At 43.6% G+C, this 23,216-nt stretch overlaps 1 protein-coding gene across 1 annotated transcript in view; it reads right to left on the bottom strand.

Moving 5' to 3' along the window:
- The window catches only part of LOC147882818 (Rrp15p protein), a 38,901-nt gene extending 19,882 nt beyond the window's left edge, over positions 1–19,019 (bottom strand). The window contains exons 1-2 of the mRNA XM_087401151.1: positions 18,436–19,019; positions 16,266–16,367 (exon numbers count right to left, since the gene is read on the bottom strand). Of these exons, the coding sequence (XP_087257277.1) occupies positions 16,266–16,367; positions 18,436–18,831 (498 nt within the window). The 5' untranslated portion in view covers positions 18,832–19,019. The remainder of the gene's footprint in view (positions 1–16,265; positions 16,368–18,435) is intronic.
- Between the last annotated feature and the right edge of the window lie 4,197 nt (positions 19,020–23,216).

The following is a 23,216-nucleotide window of genomic DNA, read 5'->3' as shown; positions in this document are numbered from 1 at the left end:
ATATCCTTACACATAGCAAGGACACACCCCACCAAAATCATCAGCACCCAAAGGTGGGAGTAGACACCGCGCCCCTTCCCCCTGGAGGGGGCGCCAGCCCCCCCTTCCCGCCCCGCCCCCCTTCCCCCCCTGAAGGGGGCTCCAATGGACAGCTATGAAATGCAAAATACCACAAGGAAGATACAAGAGGCATTTAATCTGCAAAATAGGGACCAGCTCACATGACCTAGAGGTGGAGAGGGAAGATGGACAAGAGCCAGGATCCCAAGAGAGGAAAGAATCTGCAAAATCTGCCCCACAAAGGAGGCAGAAAATGAACAGTACGTGCTCCTACAATGTCGAGCCTATGCACACATCAGAGAGAAATACAATGACAATAGAGACCCCTAAAAAAATCTGTTGGAACAACCAGCCAAAAAGCTAGGGAGATACCTAAAGAAGTCTTGGGACACCCAGCAAAGTACTAGCGTAAGTAATCACGCAAGTAATCACAACGTAGCAAGTTTTGGAAAGTTTTTTTTCACTGAAGGTATTATTTAATAGTAGTAACCAGTCCCATAGATCCTAAAGGGTCTCAAGTGGACTTTAATACAATCATATCATCTCACATCTCTCTCTCTCTCAACGCCAGGACGAGCACGCGCCAGGCACCACTCCTGGACTTCTGAGACGACTCTATCATGCTACCAGACATGGACCTAGGTATGACTAGGACCTCATCAAACCGACACGGGCCTGTTACACCATAGCGCTCCTTGATCTAGGCAGGATGCATGATCTCATCATCTACAACGGGCTTGACCTATGGCCCTCCTCAAGTGGTTTTACTTGCTTCCCACACCGGGGGGGGAGGGGGGGGGGGTGGCACTACTGTAGTAGATTACATCATGGGATCCCCTACCTTCACTTCATGTATCACCGACTTCACCGTAGCACCACTCCCTCCAGGAGCTGATCACACATACCTATTCTTCACTATCACCACCCCACGCTTAGCCACACCACACACACCACATAGGAAGCACAACACCTACCACGACATACACTTTGATCACAGCCTCTCACTGGCCTACTCTAGACGCCTAAACAGACTCCTAACCTACATCGATCACATACCCACCTTCAAGCTTTTGTACGAGGAAGTGTGGACCGTGCTGCCCTAATTAGTCACACACTCCACGGGGCTGCCCTCCAAATCTTTCCCCACACCACACAGTCCACTAGACCACCACCTCTTGGTTCTGTACCCTGCAACAACTGGTACGATGCGGAATGAACACACCAGACACGGTACGCAAGTACCGACGTCTCGTACGTCGAAAGTAGCAGGCATTTCTTTGTCGAAATGAGGAGATGCTGCTGCGCATCTTGTACAGCAACAACTCTAAGGATTTTTTGCAGAGATTCCTTGAGCGTAGGTCTCCATCACCCCTCACCCACACGAGAGTTTGGCACACATATGCACACCATCTTTATGATGTCCCACACCAGCCCACTCCAGATCTCATACACACACCTCGCCCCACCACTTGCACGTTGTTCACCAGAGGGGGAGTCAAGGACGCGACATTGAAACTGCACAATGGCCGAAGCTAAGGATCACAAGGGGCTATGCACTAAGTTTATCACATATGGGATCGACACGTTAGCCCCGATCCTAGCAAAGCTATTCAATGACGTTGTTTGCCTTGGCTTCCCCCGCACTTGGACACTCAACACCATCACCCCCATCCACAAGGCAGGGGATCCCATGGACCCGAGTAACTATAGGACTATCATGATTGGACATGTGATGTCCAAGATCTATGCAGCTGTATTGGATGCATCGGTCAGCCTATTCGCAGAGATGAGAGAGCTCAGAGCAGAGGGTCAGGCTGGTTTCAGGCGAGACCATGGGACTATGGATCACATACTCACACTCAGGAGTGTCGTTGAGGAGGCCAGATCACGGAAGGAGAGAGTATATTGCCGCTTTGTGGATTTCCGCAAAGCCTTTGACACAGTACCTCGAGCTTGATGAAGCGTACGAAAGAGGAAAGAGTGTAGATAGCAAAAGGTCGTAGAAGAACACCCGTCACGTCAAACTTGGATTATCCAACACTAAAGAATACAAGGTACAAATACCTACACCTAGGACTAAGTGTCCTAGGTGTCACATAGGACTAAGTGTCCTATGTGGCCTAAAAGACACTAACACTATAAGTGTATTTATGCCTACAAGGCACATACCATGGCCTATAGGGCATCACTAGAACCACCAGAGGATGGCCTACAAACCCCCCTCCATGGGATGGGCTGAAGTACTCTGGAAACGTCTCAAAAAACCTGGTATTTTCTAGCCATGGTGGCACATGTTCATCCAAAAGGATATAGCCACCTATGAATGTACAAGGGATGTCAGATCATGTAACAAAGGGAACCAAGTGTAAAGCTTGTCGAAAGACTTCGAACTTGGGACAAGAAGTGCCTTTGCAAAACATATCTGCTATGTTGTCCTCAGTGGGAAGATAGGACAACTCTATGTCTCCTGCTGACAACGCTCCCGAACATAATGATAGTGAACTTCAATATGCTTGGTACGCGCATGAAACACTGGGTTACGCGCAATGGCCAAAGCACTATGGCTGTCAGTGTAGACAATAGTGGAGGATGTCTGGCGAATACTAAGATCTATAAGTAACTGTCGAAGCCAAACACACTCTACTGTAGCGGTGAAAGCTGCCCTGTACTCAGCCTCACAGCTAGACGTGGCAGTTGTTGGTTGCTTCTTGCTGAGCCAAGAGATACATGAATTGCCAAGCAAAAAACAATTGCCAGTATGTGACATTCTGGTGTCGGAACATCCTGCCCAATCACTATCCGTGTAAGCATGCATGGTAAGTGAACCCTGATCACCATAGAAGAGGGCTAGATCCTGAGTGCCTCTAAGATATCTGAAGACTCTCTTCACTGCCTGCCAATGCTGTGAACCGGGCATGTGCATGAATCTGCTGAGCTGAGATACTTCATACTGCAAGTCAGGTCTGGAGTGACATAAATAAATAAGGCATCCAACAGCCTGCTGATAAAGAGTGATATCGCATGGTGGGCTCCCATCATGAGTTGAGAATTTGAAGCCAAGGTCCACTAAAGTAGAGATTGGCTTGCAATCCTCAAACTGAAAACGATCAAGGATGCAAATCAGCCTTGAAAGCTGCAATTTGCTAAGTATCTGGGCCCGTGATGAGCATATCATCCACATATAAAATTAGCACTAAAAAATCAGATCCACTCCTATGGACATAAAGAGTGGGTTTTGTGGGACTACTCTGAAAACCAGGGGATAGTAAGTGTGCATGAATTTTGGCATACCATGCCCTGGGTGCCTACTTCAAACCATAAAGGGCTTTTCTAAGCCGGCATACCTTATTTTCAGAATTAACAACCTCAAAGCCAGGAGGTTGTGTGACATAGACTTCTTCCTGCAGATCCCCTTGAAGAAAAGCAGTCTTGATGTCAAGTTGGTGCACTTGCCAATGATGATGGGCTGCAATGGCAATGACACATCTAACGGTAGTAAACCTGGATGTGGGAGCAAATGTCTCCTCAAAGTCAATGCCTTGTTGTTGGGCATACCCTTTTGCAACAAGACGAGCTTTGTATCGATCTATGTTGCCATCAGATTTCCTTTTTAATTTGTAGACCCACCACATTCCAATGGCATGCTTGCCGGGAGGGAGATCCACTAATTCCCATGTGTCATTTTTGGCAATAGATTGTAACTCAGCTCTCATTGCATCCATCCACTCTTTGCTCTCAAAAGCATCTTTATGGCACAGAGGCTCTTCATTGCAAGCTGTAGCAAGGAGTGCAAACTCAAGAAAGTGACCATGCTGTCTATTCCCTGATCTTGTCCGGGCAGCAAAAGGCTGATCTTGTTTGCTGTCCCTCAATGTATCAAGAAGCCATCTGGGAACTTGCCTTTGCTGTCTATTGACAGCTCTTTCTTCAATGACTGCATCATGAGTAGTGGGATCATTTTGTGCCGGAAGAGAAACCTGCAAATCAGCATGAGGTTGTGGCTGATTATTGCTTAGTGGAGGGCCTGCAGGAGGCTCATGTTGCAGATCAAAATCCTCTTCTGATGATGGCAGAGGTAACCAAGATTCAAAGGCATCAAACATGTCAACATCTGGCTTTGCTTTGCAGTCCACAAGAGGAGAAGCTGAATGTTCAGCAAAGATTACATCTCTACTGACAATAATCTTCCCAATATTTGGTTGATATAACCGATACCCTCTGCTCTCCTGGCTGTAACCAATAAATATGCATTTGATTGCCTTGTCATCAAGCTTATGTCTCAGCTGAGATGGTACATGAACATATGCAAGAGACCCAAACACTCTCATGTGTGAAAGTGAAGGCTTCCTGCCTTTCCATGCTTCATAAGGTGTAATAGTCTTCAATACCCGTGTAGGTGATCTATTCAGCACATAGTTGGCACACATTACTGCATCAAGCCAAAATTTATTGGGCAAAGACTTGGCCTTAAGCATGCATCTGGCCATCTCCATTGTGGACCAGTTTTTCCTTTCAGAAACAGGATTCTGCTGAGGAGTGTAAGGAGTAGTGCATGAGTGAATAATGCCCATGAAGACAAAAATGCATCAAACTCCTTTGACATATACTCTCCCCCCCTATCTATGTTGAGGGTGACAAGCTTGCATCCTGATTCATTCTCAACCATATTCAGCCATCTCTGAAAGCATAAGAAAACTTTAGATTTGGCCTTTAAAGGATATACCCAGCAATATCTTGTGAAATCATCAATGAGAGTCATGAAATACTTATACCCCCCAATGCCTCATTGGGCCACAGACATCACTGTGTACTAGCTGCAATTTCCTTTATGAGAGTTTTGGACAATTCTTTTGAAAAGGAAATCGATGCATCGTACCCAAAAGACAACCCTCACACACATGTTTGGAAAATGTGTGAGTCTGAGATACATCATCCCATTCTCTCATGCCAAAGATGAGTTTCAGCAAGCTGTGAATTTGAAATAGCTAATGCTTCAATAGAAAGTGCAGATGAATGATGATCAAGGTGATAAAGCCCTTTTTGTAAAGTGCCAGTGAGAACTATGGCATTGTCATCACGAAGATCATAAACTAGGCATCTGTAGCCATCAAAAATCACTCTGAAACCTGAAGTAGCAATTGCTGAAAATGAAATTAAGTTGACTTCAATGCCAGGCACAAAAAGAACATTTGCCAGAGTGACAAGATGGCTTGAAATGGATGTGAGCTGCACATCTCCAACTCCTTTTACAGCATATGAAGCATTATTAGCACATGTAACAGCCCCCCCTCGAGGTGCATCAGCTAAAGAATGAAACAACTGTCTGCAAGATGTGACATGCTTGGAAGCACCACTATCAAAGTACCAGGACTGAGCATCATTAGCACTAAAGAATGCATCAGTTTTGGATGGATCAAATGAGCAATGGACAGCCCATGCCCAATCATCCTGAAGAGCATGTGCTGTGAAGCATCTTCTGGCTCATGGGATTCAATAGCATGTGGCATTAACTGTCAATCCTCCTTTCTTTTTCTCTGAAGCAATGCGCTTCTTGCATTCTGAAATGTCATGTCCAGGCTTGCGACAATAGTTGCATCTTTTCTTCTTTGCCTTATCTGCTGTATTTTTAGATGCATGGGAGGAATTGCAGCTGCTATGCGCAGATTTTGGCTTGCCCATAGGCTTGGAATCCTTGCCTCTTCCTGTCTGCTGTGAAGCAAATGCATGATCAGGAATAATGGCTTGTCTATTAGCTCTACTTTGCTCTTCTTGCAAAAGCAAAGTAACTAGCTGATCAAAAGAATAGTGGTCTGGATTACCCATGGCCACTAATCGAAGGGTTGTAGCAAACCCTTGATATGTATCTGGCAATCCATTCAATGTGGTACTAACAAGCTGTGAATTTGGCACCACCTCATCAATGTTGGCAAGCTGTTCCATGAGGTCCTTGGCCTTTGTCAGGTATGCATCCATAGACTCACCTTCATTCATACTGACTCCCTGTAATTGCCTTCTCAAATATGCAGCACGAGCTTCATTGCGAATCTGATAGAGAGAAGCCAATTTATCCCAAGCATCCTTAGCTGTCCTGCAAGACAGGATATGTGGAATAATGATTCTCTTGCATGATAAAGCAATGCATGAATGTGCATTTGCATCTCTTGCATCCCATCTTTATTGTTCTTGAGTTGGAAGAGCAGCAGCAGGAGTGCTAGAGGAAGAGGCATCAGGAGAAGTACCCCCTGCAGAAGGACCAGCAGTAGAGGCAACCACTGTAGCATTGGCTGGCCTCAAATCAGCCCCAGAAACAATATTCCACAAATGCTTTGCAACAAGAATATGTTTCATGAGATAAGACCACATCGGATAGTTGGTGCATCCAACTTATCATCTTCACGAAGAACTCCAAATAAATCTTGATTGTTCCCAGCCATAGCAAATGTGATACCCTGAAAAGGACCTGAAAACCCAAAACCCTCAAGGCTATCACTGCAAAAAGCTGACTGTCCAAAAAGACAGCAAATATCTGCAAATTTCTGACCCAAATCAAAGGGTAAATGCAGATCTGACCCAAATGTGACTATGACAAGCAATGTTCACTGCAAAAACAGCAAATCTGGCAAAAGCCCCAAATTTAATGAGGGCAAATAGGCCAAAAAGAGGGCAAATGCAGAAAAGCCCCAAATTTTGCTGAAATTTTTGCAAATGTGACCCAATGAAGGATAATCTGACTCAATGTCCTGCAAAAGTGACTCAATGTCTGATAATCTGACCCAATGTATAGCCTCAAGGATTTAAACTGAAAAAGTATGATTTACTGTCCCAAACACCAGCTGAAATTTAGCTCCCAACACAAAAGCCCCAAATTTTGTTGACCTGAGTGATGACGTGGCACAATGTGACAGTCCTGAACCTGAAATTAACTGAAAACTTCAAATTTTGGAAAGATTTCAGTTGTCAACCTTGTCCAAAATATTGTATTGACAGGTTGAAGGTCCAGATGTCAAAAGCCCTAAATTTTCTTGTTGGAAATTAGGGTTTGACAGTCAAATACTGTCCAAAAACAGTAAAAGACTGCAAATATTGCTTGTGTATTAGCTTCTGGTCCCCTGAGCATAAAGCTGAGACTGAAAAGACCTCAGTAGATAGGGTATAACGGGCCACGAAGCTGATGCAGCAGATTGAAATGCAAAAACGACTGGAGCGTAACTGGAACTGCCCTTAGGCACCTCGAAATAAGTGCGTAACTGCAGGTGTCTCGTGTGGGGATCTGAACAGGTCGCGATAGCAGAACGACTCCTGCAGACGACTATGAAGAGGTCACTGAAGGTTCACGGAAGCTGGGCACCTGGATCCACTAAAGCGTCGCTTGAACTAGGCGTCTACTGAAGGGAAGTACAAAAGTGACAACTGATGGCCATGGTACTATGTAGAACCTCGAAAATGCTGCAGCTGGAGCCTACAAGGAGTCGCCTCAGTCTGGGAACAGCAAAGAGACGCTTGGTGGCGACAAAACAGCTCAGGAAGCCTTGGACAGCAAACAGAGGAAACGTACGGTGATCCGTACGTATCTGTGCGGAAGTCCGTACATTTGTACGGACAGTATGAAAAAAAGAGACGCAGGAAGCAAATCTCGCTCTGATACCACTGATGGAGCGTACGAAAGAGGAAAGAGTGTAGATAGCAAAAGGTCGTAGAAGAACACCCGTCACGTCAAACTTGGATTATCCAACACTAAAGAATACAAGGTACAAGTACCTACACCTAGGACTAAGTGTCCTATGTGGCCTAAAAGACACTAACACTATAAGTGTCTTTATTTATGCCTACAAGGCACATACCATGGCCTATAGGGCATCACTAGAACCACCAGAGGATGGCCTACAGAGCTCGTCTCACCAACGCCTGTAGACACTAGGATTTGATCAAGAGATCCTTTGGGTAGTCACGGCACTTTATGAGAAAGTCTCAGGCCGAGTTCAGACAGACGCAGGTTGGACAGATGAGATCTTGAGTACCATAGGGGTCAAACAAGGTTGTCCCTTATCACCAACCCTATTTAGCCTCTACATCGATGAGCTTTATCACCAACCCTATTTAGCCTCTACATCGATGAGCTTGAGACTTTCATGAGGGTGTTCGGAGGGACCGGTTGCTCACTTGCCGGGATCATCATCAGGATTCTTCTTTATGCAGATGACGTGGCACTCTTGTCGTCCACACCCGAGGGGCTCTAGCGACACCTGGATGCACTGCAGGCTTCTTATTTATCCCATGATTTGGAGGTCAACCTTGGCAAGATCAAGGTCATGATCTTTAACACCTCTCGAGCAAACATGCAACGGAAGCAATTCACTTTCGCTGGGTCACCAGTTGAGATCGTATCCTCATACACTTACTTGGGGGTCATCTTCTCCGGCCCGATCTTCACGATGAGACCAGCGATGCAGGCCAGACTGAGTAAGGGATACGCCTCACTGGCTCGGCTAGAGAGACAATGCTTCCACTCCCACTTCCAAGACCCTCGGACCAAGGCTCTTCTCTTCGACTCCTTCGTCCGACCAGCCGGTATGTATGGCAACCCTTGTTGGGGGCCTGACATGTCAGAGATAGAGTGGACACGGGTGGAGCGCCTGCAGATCCTCATGCTCTCACGGATGACTTGGGGGAAACCGTCTGTACCACATCACATCATTCAGGCCGAGTTTGGTGCTTCTCCACTCCAGCTGGATGCAGCCTTCTATTCTATCAGTCTTCCGCTGTGCGTACCCTCTGTTGGTTGATATCTAACAGTCCGATGTATGCCTGGATGTCCAGCACTAGGAGCATCATGACACTCCCAGAGAATCTTGGATAGGAGATCCGAAACATCTGGCACACATATCTTTCCAGTCCGGAACAGCAAGCCATTCCTAATCATCCACTGACCTCCCGCCACCTATATCGCAGGTGGCACAATCCCTGAGTCCTGGTCAACCATGGAGCTCCCATCCTGGACCTTCTACCAACAAAAACTAAAATAACTATCAGTTGCGCAAAGCCCTCTCAAGGATTAGAATAGGTCTGAGGATATTTCCGTAAATGACATAGCATTTACAAACTTGACTTGACTTAAGGCATCTGCCACACTATTCAAGGAACCCTTTCGATAACGTATTTCAAATTCAAAATCTTGCATTAACTCTACCCGTCTAGCCTTTCTTCCTCGCAATTCTAACCCGTCATACACATACTTGATTGACTGATGATCTATCAATACAAGAAACTTTGAACCATTCAAGTAGTGTCTCCAAAGCTTTAGAGCATACACTACTGCATACAGTTCTTTTTCTAGTGTGGGCCAACGATATTGAGTGTCATCCAGCTTTTTACTTTCAAAAGCTACAGGTCTTCCCGAGTGGGATCGGGCAATGCAAGAACAGGGGCTTCCTTGATAGTTTGCTTCAAGGTCTCAAAAGCCATGTTTAATGCATAATTCCAAGAGATCGGCTAGGTAGACTTGCGTCCGCGACCTTTCAACATGTTGGTTAAGGGTGCTGTGATGTTAGAATAATCACGCACTAAAATCCATAGAAAGACCATAAATTCTAGGAAAGAACATAGTTGTTTCACTGTCTGAGGGATGGGCCATTCCAAAACCTTTTGGATACAATCTAGATCAATGTTGATACTTTCGGAAGAGATCTTGTGTCCTAAGTAAATGATCTCCTTCATAAAGAAGTCACAATTACTTATCTTGGCATATAGCTTGTGCTGTCTTAAAAGAATTAAGACAATCCGAAGGTGTCCAATGTGAGCCTCTGGTGATTGGCTATATATCAAGATGTCATCTAAGAACACAACTACGAATTTGCCCAAATAATCTCTGATCAAATCGTTTATCATTTGCTGGAAGGTAGCAGGAGCATTGGTCAAGCCAAAAGGCCATACAAGAAACTCGTAGTGGCCATATCTAGTATGAGAAGCAGTTGGGATGATGAATGAGGCCCAGGGCCTCTCCTTTTATAGGCCCAAGGCCTGCTGCAAAAACCGACCAGGGGAGGGGCAAAATAGCTAACTCAGTCAGCCGCTCCCTAGCCGACTTGTCTGCCACATAATGCCCCTTTTGGGGCTCTCTTTTCCAGAGCCTTTGGCCCACACTCCAAGGGCTTTAGCCCTCCTTTCAAGGCAGGGTCCCAGCCCCTTCTGTTTGCCTATATAAGGCTTGGTTGGCTGGCTCTAACCAGCCCAACCAGCCCCTCCAAGATGGCAGGCTGACACGACCCTAGCACTCTTGAAACCTTTGACCTGCAAGCAAACACAAGAACACACCAAACGTGAAGAAACTCAGCAGGCTGCTCACCACCCAACCATGACATTTACGGAATGCGATCCCGAATCAGGAGATGTCCCCTTCGAGCCACGTCCGCGACTCAATCCAACATCAAACCTAGCCCCTGGGAACAAGACTTGCTTCCATCAGCTCTCTGAGAACTGAACCTCTAGGCCCCTTATATAGACTCGGGCCCCATGTGCCAAAAATAGCGAAGACCTCTAACTGGTTCATACCCTTGCCACTCAACCCGAGAATCAAGCCTACCTAGCTCTAAGCCTCCCCAGGCTACCTGAGCTAGTCTTGTGTACCCAGTACACGTCGGATACCAATCCGTGCACATGACATACTTCCCCTCCTCTAAGAACTCACTCATGAGTTCGCTAAAAAACCCAGGAATGTCCTCTAAAGGTTCTCTAATGTCCCCCATGTTGCATCCTCCTCAACACGATCCTTCCACTTGATCTTGTATTCCGTGATAGTTCGATTACAAATCTGCCTTTCACGAAATTTAAGAATACTCTCAGGCTCGTGTGGAATAAAAGTTAAATCTGTAACTTCTATTATTTCTTGAGGAGAAACAAGTTGATCATCCACACCCAATAACTCTTTCAGTCTGCTAACATGAAATACTGGATGTACTTTAACATCAGGAGGCAATTCTAGTCTATATGCAACTGGTCCAATTCTTTTAATAACCTTGAACGGACGACACTATTTGGGGGATAACTTCGGAACTAAGCCAATACTTAGGCTCTTTGATTCCTTGGGAATACACAAATATACCATCGTTCCTTCAGAGAACTCTCTAGGTGAACGATGTCTATTAGCATAAAATCAATCCCAATCTTGGGCACTTCTAAAAGACTTTTTGGCAAACTGCAACATTTCTTGCATGTTTTGCAAGAATGTCTTTGAAGCGTCATTTTGGATTCCCTTTAACCCAACCATAACTGGTGACTTAGGTTGAAACCCGTACATAAGCATAAAAGGATTGTAACCAGTACTCGAATGCTTTGCACTGTTATAAGCAAATTCTATCATAGGTAGATAATCTTCCCATGAAGACTCTCTCTTAGAAACATATCCCTGAAGCATATCTTCAACCAATTGGTTGACCTTCTCTGTACAGCCATCAGATTGCGCATGATCTGAGGAGCTAGTACTTAGAGTAGTTTCTAACTTCTCAAAAACAAGTGTCCAAAAGTTACTTGTAAACTTCGAGTCCCTGTCGCTGACTATGTTAGAGGACAAATCATACAGCTTAAACAAGTGGTCCACAAACTCGTGAGCCAGCTGAACAACTGAGATGGTTGTTCTAGTAGGTAAGAATCTAGCCATTTTTGTTAGACGGTCCACTATGACCCAAATGGAGTCATGACCCTTGCACGTTCTAGGCAAACCGGTAATAAAATCCATGGAGATACTTTCCCACTTATGACCTGGGATTTGCAATGGCTGTAATAAACCCGCCCTTCTAAGGCGTTCTGCCTTAGTAACCTGACAAACCCGGCAATCTACCACATAGTTTTTAATAAATGCACGCATCTTAGGCCAATAAAAGGTATGCTTTACAAGAGACAGAGTCCGATGCATATCTAGATGTCTAGCACTAGCAGCATCATGACACTCCCACAGAATCTTGGATCGAAGATCCAAAACATCCGGCACACATATCTTTCCATTCCGGAACAGCAAGCCGTTCCTAATCATCCACTGACCTCCCGCCGCCTGTACCGTAGATGGCACAATCCCTGAGTCCCGCTCAACCATGGAGCTCCCATCCTGGACTTTCTGCCAATGAGAATTGAAGTGACTATCAATTGCGCAAAGCCCTCTCAAGGATTGAAATAGGTCTGAGTATATTTCCGTATATGGCATAGCATTTACAATCTTGACTCGACTTAAGGCATCCGCCACACTATTCAACGAACCCTTTCGATAACGTATTTCAAAATCAAAATCTTGCATTAACTCTACCCATCTAGCCTTCCATCCCCTCAATTCAGACCCATCACACACATACTTGATTGACTGGTGATCGCTCAATACAAGAAACTTCGAACCATACAAGTAGTGTCTCCAAACTTTTAGAGCATACACAACTGCATAAAGAGTGTGGACCAACAATATTGGGTGTCATCTAGCTTCTTACTCTCAAAAGCTACAGGTCTGCCCTCTTGGAATAAAGCTGCCCCAATCGCAAAATCACTCGCATCGGCCTCTAAAACATAAGGCCGGGTAGGATCAGGTAATGCAAGAACGGGTGCTTCTTTGATAGTTAACTTCAAGGTTTCAGAAGCCTTGTTCAATGCATCATTCCAAGAGATCGGCTGGGTAGACCTGCGTCCACGATCTTTCAATATGTTTGTCAGGGGAGCCGTGATATGTGAATAATCACGCACAAACTTTCGTAGAAATACCGTGAATCCTAGGAAAGAACGAAGTTGTTTCACAGTCTAAGGTATAGGCCATTCCAAAACCTTCTCGATACGATCCAGATCAATGCTAATACCTTCTGAAGAAATCTTGTGTCCTAAGTAAATGATCTCCTTCATAAAGAAGTCACATTTACTCATCTTTGCATAGAGCTTATGCTGTCTTAGAATAACTAAGACAATCCAGAGGTATCCTATGTGATCCTCTAGCGTTCGGCTATATACCAAGATGTCATCTAAGAACACGACAACGAATTTGCCCAGAAAATCTCAGAACAAATCGTTCATCATTTGCTAGAAGGTGACAGGAGCATTGGTCAAACCAAAAGGTAATACGAGAAACTCGTAATGGCCACACCTAGTTCGGAATGCGGTTCGATCTATGTGTCTAGCATAGATACGGATTTGGTGATAACCCGTACGCAAATCAATCTTAGTGAAATACTTCGCTCCGGCCAAACAGTCATGAAATCATCGGAACGAGGAAGAGGGTATCGATTCTTAATTGTCACTTTATTCAATTGTTTATAATCTATACACATTCTCCGCGAATTATCTTTCTTCTTTTTTAAGAGAACAGGTGCTCCCCAAGGTGATTTACTTGGGCTGATGTAGGCCCTGCTCCTCGCATATGAAGCAACGTTCTTTCTTTAGCTTCAAGGTACGAAAGAAACGGGCATGACCATTCTTCGCCTGAGTAGAATGTTTCTTGGAGGCGTTGTCTATACACTTCGACTCCCCAGTACCAGTGGTAGACTGGAAGAACTTCCTCTTGTTCTTCCCACCCGTGTCGGCAATGGTGGTTCCCTTTGCACTGGCCATGGTATCATCATAGATGCACGCGTAATTCATGGCCTCTTGCAAAGTGGTACACTTGTTGTTCTTGATCTGTAACTTGTACGAATCAAGCAAACCATCCACAAAGAAACCTAACAAGGTCACTGAATCCATCTTTGTAGCCTTGGTTTGCAAATCCCGAAACCTCTGAAGATAAACCTCAAAAGTTAGATTCAGCTTGGACATATCGAGGGCTTTGAGCTTGCCTACGATATTGTAATCTTCCTCCTTCAGAAACTCTTTCCTGAAGACCCCTTCGAATTCTATCCATGTTGTAGGCTTGGGTCGGAGTTCCTTCCACCATAATAAAGCCTTTCCTGACATAAACCCTACTGCAAGCTATATCTTCTTGTCATCCGGGTAAGGGTGAAACTGGAAGTGTACTTGCCACTTGTGCAACCAAGTGTCAACAACCTCCTTGGTACGAGACTTCTAATCTCTGGGAAAAGGATCTGGAGTGATGTTCGGACCTAACACTGAAGCCATGGCATCCACGTGCGTGAGCGCCTGAGCAGTGCTAGTCAAAAGTGTGAGTGTAGTCTGAATCCCTTGGAGTTGCTGTGTCAACCCCGTTTGATTCGTGTTAACCTGCTCAAACTTTTCATCAAGAGCCGTGGTGAATTCACTAAGGCTGTCTTTGTAATCAAATCATCGTAGAGACCCTGGTCATCCTCCGCATGGTAGTTCATATCTTGATCACCCATAGCGGGCCCGGGGTCTACTGAATCGGCCATGAAGAATGTGGAGTGAAGGAGCTCTGAAGGCCAAAGGGAAGGGAAAGAGAATCGTGAGGAAAGGAGTGGACAGCAGTGAAGACGGAATCCCAAAGCAGGCTGCAAGCAACGAGCTGCCACGAGATTTCGTCAAGAGGGAGAACGATGAAGCAGAGGGGCAGCAAGTTGGCGAACTGGAAGGCGATGAGAGGGGGAGCTGTTCCGAACTGAGAATTGCGATGAACCAGCCCAAGCTAACGGTTTGTGACTGGAGATGGCAGGGGGATAGTTAGCTGCGCGCACTCATGGACTGCGAGCTGGAGCGTGAGAGATGGCCGCCTGAAAAAAGAGCACCATAATCCAGGCTTATAGTAGGCTGCACGTCAAAAAAGCAGACCCCTACTTTAGGTAGGCCTTTTGCTTTTTTTTAGCTTTCCAAGCCCAATTTGGACATAGCTTTCCCAGCCTGATTCGTGTCCAAACCAGTCCCTCGAGAGTGTCATCTACTGTGCACCACCATCATCACTTCCGCCATCAACACCCGCTCCCTAATACTCATCCTGAAGGATGCACGCGGCCTTCCATCCCATCCTTGCTCTCAGCTTCCCTTCTCGATCTCACTCCTACTTCTTCCCTATGCCAACTCCTACAACTAACGATCTACACTAAAACTCTTTCCCTTACAGATGATCTTTCTCCCGGCCTCTCTTCCACTCCACCTTGCTTCCTGCGAATTCACCCTTTCTCTCTCTCTCTCTCTCTCTCCTTCCCTTTTTCCCCAATCTAACCACAACCCTTAACGATGAACCATAAAGCAATCCACTGTGGCAACATCATTTTGTGAAGCTCAATCTCTTGGTCTGTTCTATGCTGGGCAGGGGTGACTCGTATGCTTTCAGTGATTCAAATTGGGGATGATACCAGACATTCCACCACTAGAAACGGTTTCTTTATTGGCAGTTCATGCATTTCTTGGTTAAGCAAGAAACAATCCACTATGGCAACATCATTTTGTGAAGCTGAGTACAAGGCAGCCTAATTCAATATGTATCGCTCAGAAGATTGATGGCATATCTTCATGGTGGTTTGCAGCCATCTACTACCATTCACTTCCAGTCGAAGTAATATTGCATTGGCATGGACTCCTATGTTTCATGCATGCATGAAACACATAGAGATACATTATCATTATATTCGAGAGAGATTAACTTACTGTCCTACATATCAGAATGTTGCTTATCTTTCACCAAGGCTCTATCCAGAGAAAGCTTTGAAGCTCTCAACAAAGCCTTGGGTTACTCCCATTTGTGATTAAGATCACCCCTTGTACACCAGGACATTGTCACTGCAAGGGAGTATTGGAAATATTGTAATATTTAAGGCACTGGCCAATCTATAAATAAGTTAGGAGGGTTAGGGGCACTTTTTCCTTCTAAGGTTTTCCCCCTAATCACAGTTAGTGGTTGAGTTTAGGTTCGTGTGAGTTTTAACCCCCGTCTGGGTTAACCTAGAGTTTTAGGGTATTGTCATGTTGACAGTCCTTTGTAGTCTCATTCTTGCAACTTCATTTCAACAGAGCTGTATGTTTTTTATTGCTCCACCATCTCCATCACTCACAATCGGCCACAAAACTTTGACTAGGAAATTTACATTAAACATTAACATATATATATCAATATAAGAGGATAAAATAAGAGACATACTTAGCATATACCTACACCACATACATAAACATATGGTAATTTATGTATCTACAAAAAATTTGAAATCTGTCAATCAAATTATATTTAGATCTTTTTCATATTCACTCAAGGAAATACCAGAATTTTTAAAGAAAAAAAGTCCTCAATTTTTTTCCTGAACAAAAGTAGCAGTCAATCCAAAAGTGAATAATGAGTGGCTCACAGCTTGTTTTTCTTTCTTGCTTTCAGTCTTGGCCTTTTGAATAGTGGCAGCCTCCTCCAATTTCATTGTGATGAGTTGTTTGTGAGCACACAGCACTGGACCCTGCACCCAAGGAATCACTTTAGCTATAAATTTCTGAAAGGAAATCCAGCTAAAATATTGCCTATCACAACCATATACACCCCAATAGCACAAAAAATTCTTCCAACCCATCCTACCCCACACCAAAAGAATGAAGCATTATTACACACTGGGAATATAACCACCTCTATTGGGCACAAAAGATAAAGCGTTTGAAAAAAGTACTGAAGATAAGTCAACTATCCCTCATTGCCTGCAGACGGCAAAAGTTATATATTATGAGCCCATCTGAATTCATATCTAAGTCTGGGACTAGAAGCCGCCTCCCAAGGGTGGAGAAGAGCTCTTGTCGATTCTGTTCAACCAGACACTCTCTCATGAAAATAAAATCCTTTCTGCCTCTCCATATAAACTGATCAGAGGGTACTATGTTGTCTTAGCACACCCCTTGAAACTGCAACGCTAAGAGAAGAGACTCTCTTTGATCAGTAGGTGCACACTATTTATACAGTTTCCATGAACCCAGACCATCAGAATAGACCATCCTACTATCAAAGAGCCGTGTCGACACTTCATAGACAAGAACTAGTAAGCCTCTTTACTTAACTTCCATGTGTAAGAAACATCTTCAGACAGACGCTGCTTAACTTGCACTTAAAATACGCAAAAGGCTCTTGATCACGTGTCTCTTTCTATTAAAAGGACTTTTTCTGTGTGACACTGTTTCCAAATATTAATATGGAACAACTGTTGGCAGACCTCTATGATTAAAAGGGTTTTTCCTGTGCGACACTTTTTCTAAAGATTAATATGGAAAAACTGTTGGCAGACCTTCTATGATTATAGTTGAGCTTCTAAGAAACCAGGACAGGACAGAACTTTATTATCACAGTTTGCAAGCAAGCATGCCCTTGAAGGGGCATTGCTCCACCTCTTTAGCAGGATATTTCACATCCCTTTGTATAGTTGATCTACGAAAAAACATCACCTTCAACACACCCAAAAGATCTAATTACAAATGGGGAAAACCTTGGCCAATTAAGGAAACTTTATATTAAGTAAATAATAGGCACCCCCATTACTAACCATGTGAGAGAAAGAGAGAGAGGTTATTGAGTTTATTCTTCATTTTTGGGGAGGTTATTGACAATTTTTGGGGTCCTTTTAAATTAAAATCAAAGTCGTGTTTTTAAGGATTATGGCTTTTTGTATCCTGACGATGCCTTCCTGCCCCGCCCTCTCTCTTATGTGCACCCATTCGCATTGCTCGCTGACATCAGCTCCCAAATTCAATCTCAACTTTAGTTACATGCAAATTCTCTTTGGCAATGCAAATCACTCATTCAGTAAAGGTAAAGATGCTAATTATTTTTTGGGCAGAATGAGAGTAATGATACCAAAACACCAAATCAGTGGCTACCGAGGACCAATCCAAGCAAAATAAAGCCACGCCATTCCCGTCATACGGGGAAGTGAATAATTAGGGAGCGGCCACTAAGCTCTCTAGAACTGAAACCTCCAGCCGTCAACTCTACGTTACCTACGTCTTGAGGCGGTAGACACATCAGAATCACCAAACCTCCTAGGAATAGTGTCTTTAAGGTAAATTTTAAGGGCAAATATTCGCCCAATGTCGAATCTAGAAGCTTCTTCAATCTTAAGGCTAATATGTAGAACTTCAAATTTGATAAATCGCCCAAAAATTAACATAACTTCCTCAATTTTGCGTCCAAGTACTCAAATCGATCAGCATAGGCATAAGTCATCTAAAGCCAGGTACCTATAAGGTTAGAATTCTCAAATTTTAGCTTATAGAAAAACTGTATATGAACTTTAAATGTACTTAGCCCTAGTGAAGTCTTGAAAATAGTAGCATGGGCTAATATTTGTGACGAAAAGATTGCCCAATGACCTACACTTCCATACGCCCAATGACCTAAAGGTCCATAATTACTCTCCCCTCTTAAAAGTTACCCGGGAGTTCAAACACAATAAACCACCTCTAAATGATACCTAGAGAAGAGAAACATAAATGAAAAGTCAAATAAGATGGGGCATTTAAGGTTTTGGAAGAAGATCAACGCTTCACCATTGCGTCGTTTAGATTGGAGGACGGCAGCTTTTTCTTCATAATCTTCTGAAAAGCTCTACCAAAAGCTGTTGATCCGGCAGGTCCATTTTTCTTCAGCTCACCGCTGTCAATAGCGTCTTCCTCCACATCATCTGATTCCATTCCATTTTCACCGCTATCCCTTGCTGTTTGATTTCCTTTTCCGTCGTCTCCATCGAAAACTCTCCTTCTTTTGCCGCGTTTAGCACGCCTCTCGTCGCGAGTTATTTCTGAAGCCAGAATGCTCGCTCCGTAGTCTCCATGATCACGAGTTTCAATGGGTTCTGTCTCCGTGCGCTGTTCCTCGGAACGGGCCACGCTTATCTTTCGTTTGAAGCGACGCATGGTGAGTTGTGAAATCCTCTCTGTGCCCATCAAAATACTACAAAGAGTGTGTCATTGGTCGTCTTCCCCCGTCAAAATACTACAAAAAGTATGTCATTGGGACCTTGTGTGAAGAAGTTGGGAAGACGGGGGCTGAAGGAAGATTAGGAAAGTCCTCTGAATATGGCGAGTGGTCGGAGGTCGTGAGCCGGATTCTGAAGACTTTCCGACCGAAGAAACCAACTTGGGTTTATGAGTTAGTTCATTGTGGGCAAGTTAAGAGGAGGGAGGTGAATAGTTAGCTTAATTGTGGACACGTTAAGAAGAGGAGATGACATTAAAATGTCGTCATTGAATGGCTCAGATTTAATCTCAGTCGACCTCGGTACTTTACGTTTTCGAAACGAGCCCTGTTGTAAATGTGATCCATCATGTATTATTCATCCCACCATGTGCAAACACGAATGGGTTACCACACACATGGCATCCTTTCATGTGTTTAGGAGGTGGGGACAATCATTCCATTCTTATTTTGTCATTTGCCCTAGGCTTTGGGATTCATGATTTTTTTCTGGTTGCTTTCTGCCTCGCCCAGCTGTTTTCATTGTTGTTTTGTTTGGTTGTAAGTGTTTGTTCGACTTAGATTAGTTGTCTTGTCTCTATTTTTTTTATCTTTTGCATTTAAGTGATGACTTTATTGCTATAACTATTCGATGGTCATGCTTGTTGTGTGTTGTACTACTCATGTCCATGCATGTTTTGTCTGGTGAAGGGTAATGTGTTCATTTGTAGCGCTTTCACTTGGTGCCACCTCTAATAGCTTGTTTGCCTTAAGTTGTTTTGTTTGCCCTCATGCGATGGGTTGCTTTTGTTGCCAATGTTGCTATTTCGATTTTAGGTTCGTGTTGTGGCATTGTTGGTACAACCATCACGTTTTCTTACGGATGGCTTCATCATAAACAGATTGCGCCAGTCTAATTTTTGGGCCTCCACCAAGTAAGGTGTTTCGTTCATCGCTTCTGTCTATGTTTCTCAAGGTGTATGTTTTGTGTCGGAGCAAGCTTTGTTTTTCGCTTCATGAATTGATTGTAGTAGTTAAGACGTACGTAAGTATTATTTTTAACTGAGTGAGAGTGGTTCGTTTGCGAAACCTTACGTGCTCCTACTCCTCCTCTGCCTAGGGAACCAGAAGGTTCTAGAAGAGCAAGCAAGCGTCCATTGATGCAAGAGGAGGCTCGACTTGCCAAGCATCAACACTTGCAGTTCGAGCAGCTACGTAGGGTTGCCAGCGCAGCGCCCAAGCATGTGCCAGACACTATTACATGTATATCTGTGTACGCTCAACTTGGAGGTCTGTATGTTTAATATTTTAATTTTTACACACTTAATGTATCGTTTCTTAGGTCTTTTGTCAATAATTATCACATACAAACTAGCAACCAATACCATGGGCGTTGGTTTTGCAGGCATGCAATGGAAAGAAGTAAACAAGCTTGTCTTGAACAAGAGCTTTTGGCAATTTGGCCCTTAGAGGCTAATGAAGAGGAAGCCTTAGGCATCCAAGTGAGGAGACATAGAAGAACAACAGAGGGAGGTGGAAGCACCCCAACCCAAGCTTTGGGACCAACACAAGATATTGAAGATAACAAATTGCCAAGACAAATGGATTCGGCAAAATGTGAGGCAGATATATATCGAGGTATATGGGAAGGCACCACATCATAATGAAGTGGCAATGTACTTTGCAAAATTCTTGTATGCACACTTCATAAAGAGTATCCTGGTGGACTTCTCATCTCATAAGGACAAGCGTACGTGTGCTCGTACTGAAGTGATGATCACCCAGTCGTCCAAGGCATTGGAGGTGCATTTGGGCCACTGGAGCAACAAGTGCACAGCTCCATGAAGAGAACGTAGCCCAGTTCGAGCAAGTCCAACGCCTCAAAATCGAAAGACTGCAAACCGAGCTAGAGTTGCAGAATGAGACTATAGCTCTATGTGCCCAACTAAAGAGTCTAGAGGACCTCAACACACGGTTACAACAAGAGGCCCACAATGCACTTGTAGCTTTTATCGGAGATGCGAGCGTGGAGGCGTGGTTAGCTATTTTGTCAGCATCCATCTTCTCAACCATATGTCAGGCAACCTCTTCCCTCTAATAGCCCAGAGAATTATTTGTGCTCATTATGCCAGTGTTTGTTTGATAACTCAACCAGCTTTTATGTTGTACCTTGCAGCTATAAATTTCATATTTATTATCTAGTAGATTACTTGCCAACTAGATGTGTTTGTCCACTTTGGAAAGCCCAACTATCAATGGCATTGTACATGTTGTTGGACTTAGCATAGCTATATCCAAGACCATGAGTTTTACCTCTTTACAATGTATACATTCTCTATGATGGAAATATATTACTTTGTTTCAAGTTATATGTTCTTTCAAGTTTATATGGTTGCAATTGTGAATGAATACAGTAATAAAGTAATTAAAATTTATAGAATAAAGTAGGTTGCAATTCTAAATCAAAATGTGTAACTCGATGGAAAAGCATTTAGCATTTGCAAATTAAAGTTTATTGAACAAAGGAAATTCTTACATGTGCATTCCATCCAAATTGGCAAACTAGCAATCCTAAAACAATATGTGCTCAATAACTTGTGACATATCTTCATCAAAACTAGTCAACAGTAAAAGTTCACTCCATCAAATGTGTTATTGGAGGGGGTAAACATTGCCCATACGTCTTGCTTTAAAATGTTAAAACCTAAATGAAATTTTTTTTTTAATTTGCCATTGAAATATATATTTAAGACTAAAGAATAAAACATTTTTCATAAAAATTAAAGAGCTAACCCAGTCATGGATATGATATGCACTTTCATAACAAGCTCTCTCTCTCTCTCTCTCTCTCTCTCTCTCTCTCTCTCTCTCTCTCTCTCTCTCTCTCTCTCTCTCTCTCTCTCTCTCTCTCTCTCTCTCTCTCTCTCTCACACACACACACACACACACACACGCTCTCTCTCTCTTGCGCGATTAAAACTAATCTCAAAAGTGAGCCCAAAAGAATGTTACCAAAGGCAAAAAATATCACTTTGCATACGCTTCTTCCTCGCGTCATCTTATAGGCTTTTATTGCATATGATGGTGAGTGGTATGCCAGTTGGCTTGCTATTAAGCAAACAAACTTGGTCAAGAGCACCGCAATTGGCATTACCATCTAGAGGCCTATGCGATGGCGACAAGGAAAAGTCAAATCTTCAAAGCCCAAACCATAAACACAAGACATTTACAATGCACAACAAGACAATACCACACTAACACCCATCGGCATGCGACGAGACAATACCATATAGTGCAAATTTCTTGGAGAGTCACAATTAAAACTAATCTCGAAAGTGAGCCAAAAAGAATGTTACCAAAGGCAAGAAATATCACTTTACATGTGCTTCTTCCGCATGTCATCACGTAGGCTTCTATTGGATATGATGGTGAGTGGTATGCCAATTGGCATGAATGTGGTCCAGAGCACCGTAATTGGCATTACCACCCAGAGGCCTATGCGATGGCAACACGAAAGAATCAAATCTTCAAAAGCCCAAACCCTAAATACAAGACATTTACAATGCACGACAAGACAATACCATATAGTGCAAAATTCTTAACCCACCCTAAACCTACAACCTACAATAAAAAAACAAGAACACATTCAGAATACAACAAGACATTCAAAACCCACTATCATCGTCATTGCCATCATTGTGACAATTCACGAGTCACTATCCTCATCATGTTCATCATCAATGTCCTCATCTTCAGACCCTTGTGGAAGGCGTATATTATTTCTGTCATCTTCAACTGATTCATCCTCCTCATCACTATCCTCCTTAAATGCCACACTATCAATCCCTTCCTCATCCTCTTCTTGGGTTTATAGAATCTGCAACGATGGGACTACTTCAAGTTGGATAGCATCAGGTGGGATATTTTACACCCATTTTGGAACTTTCTCCTCATATCTCCCACATCTCTAAATGTTTCCATCATTTTATTATTGGCATATATGTACACTAGCTTCTCAGCCTAATCCTCTAGAAGTCTATTTCGTAAAGTACTATGAATGTACTTATAATGAATCCAGTTTCTTTCTGAGCCCGAGTTTGAGCATGTTTAAGAAAGAACCCTCATTGCAATCCGGTGTAGAAGCTCACACATGTCACCATTCCTCATCCACTATTTTTCAAGCAGATGTAGTCTCTGCCAATGCTTGAACATCGCTCGATGCAAACAACCCCTCCTTGCATCGATACCTGGCTAAGTTGTTACAACACTTTGCAAACTCATGGTTTTGGGGATAATATGGTAGCACCACCTTATGAAAATCATGCATAAGATTTGGGATCTCTTTGGGCTTCATGTTCCACAACTCAAGGTCTAA

The sequence above is a fragment of the Dipteris shenzhenensis genome, chromosome 29, assembly GCF_047967505.1.
Source record: "Dipteris shenzhenensis isolate YYH24624 ecotype China chromosome 29, Dip_SZ_1.0, whole genome shotgun sequence".
NCBI lineage: Eukaryota > Viridiplantae > Streptophyta > Polypodiopsida > Gleicheniales > Dipteridaceae > Dipteris > Dipteris shenzhenensis.
Note: the sequence above shows the minus strand (reverse complement) of the source record. Positions and strands in the feature narration are given on the sequence as shown.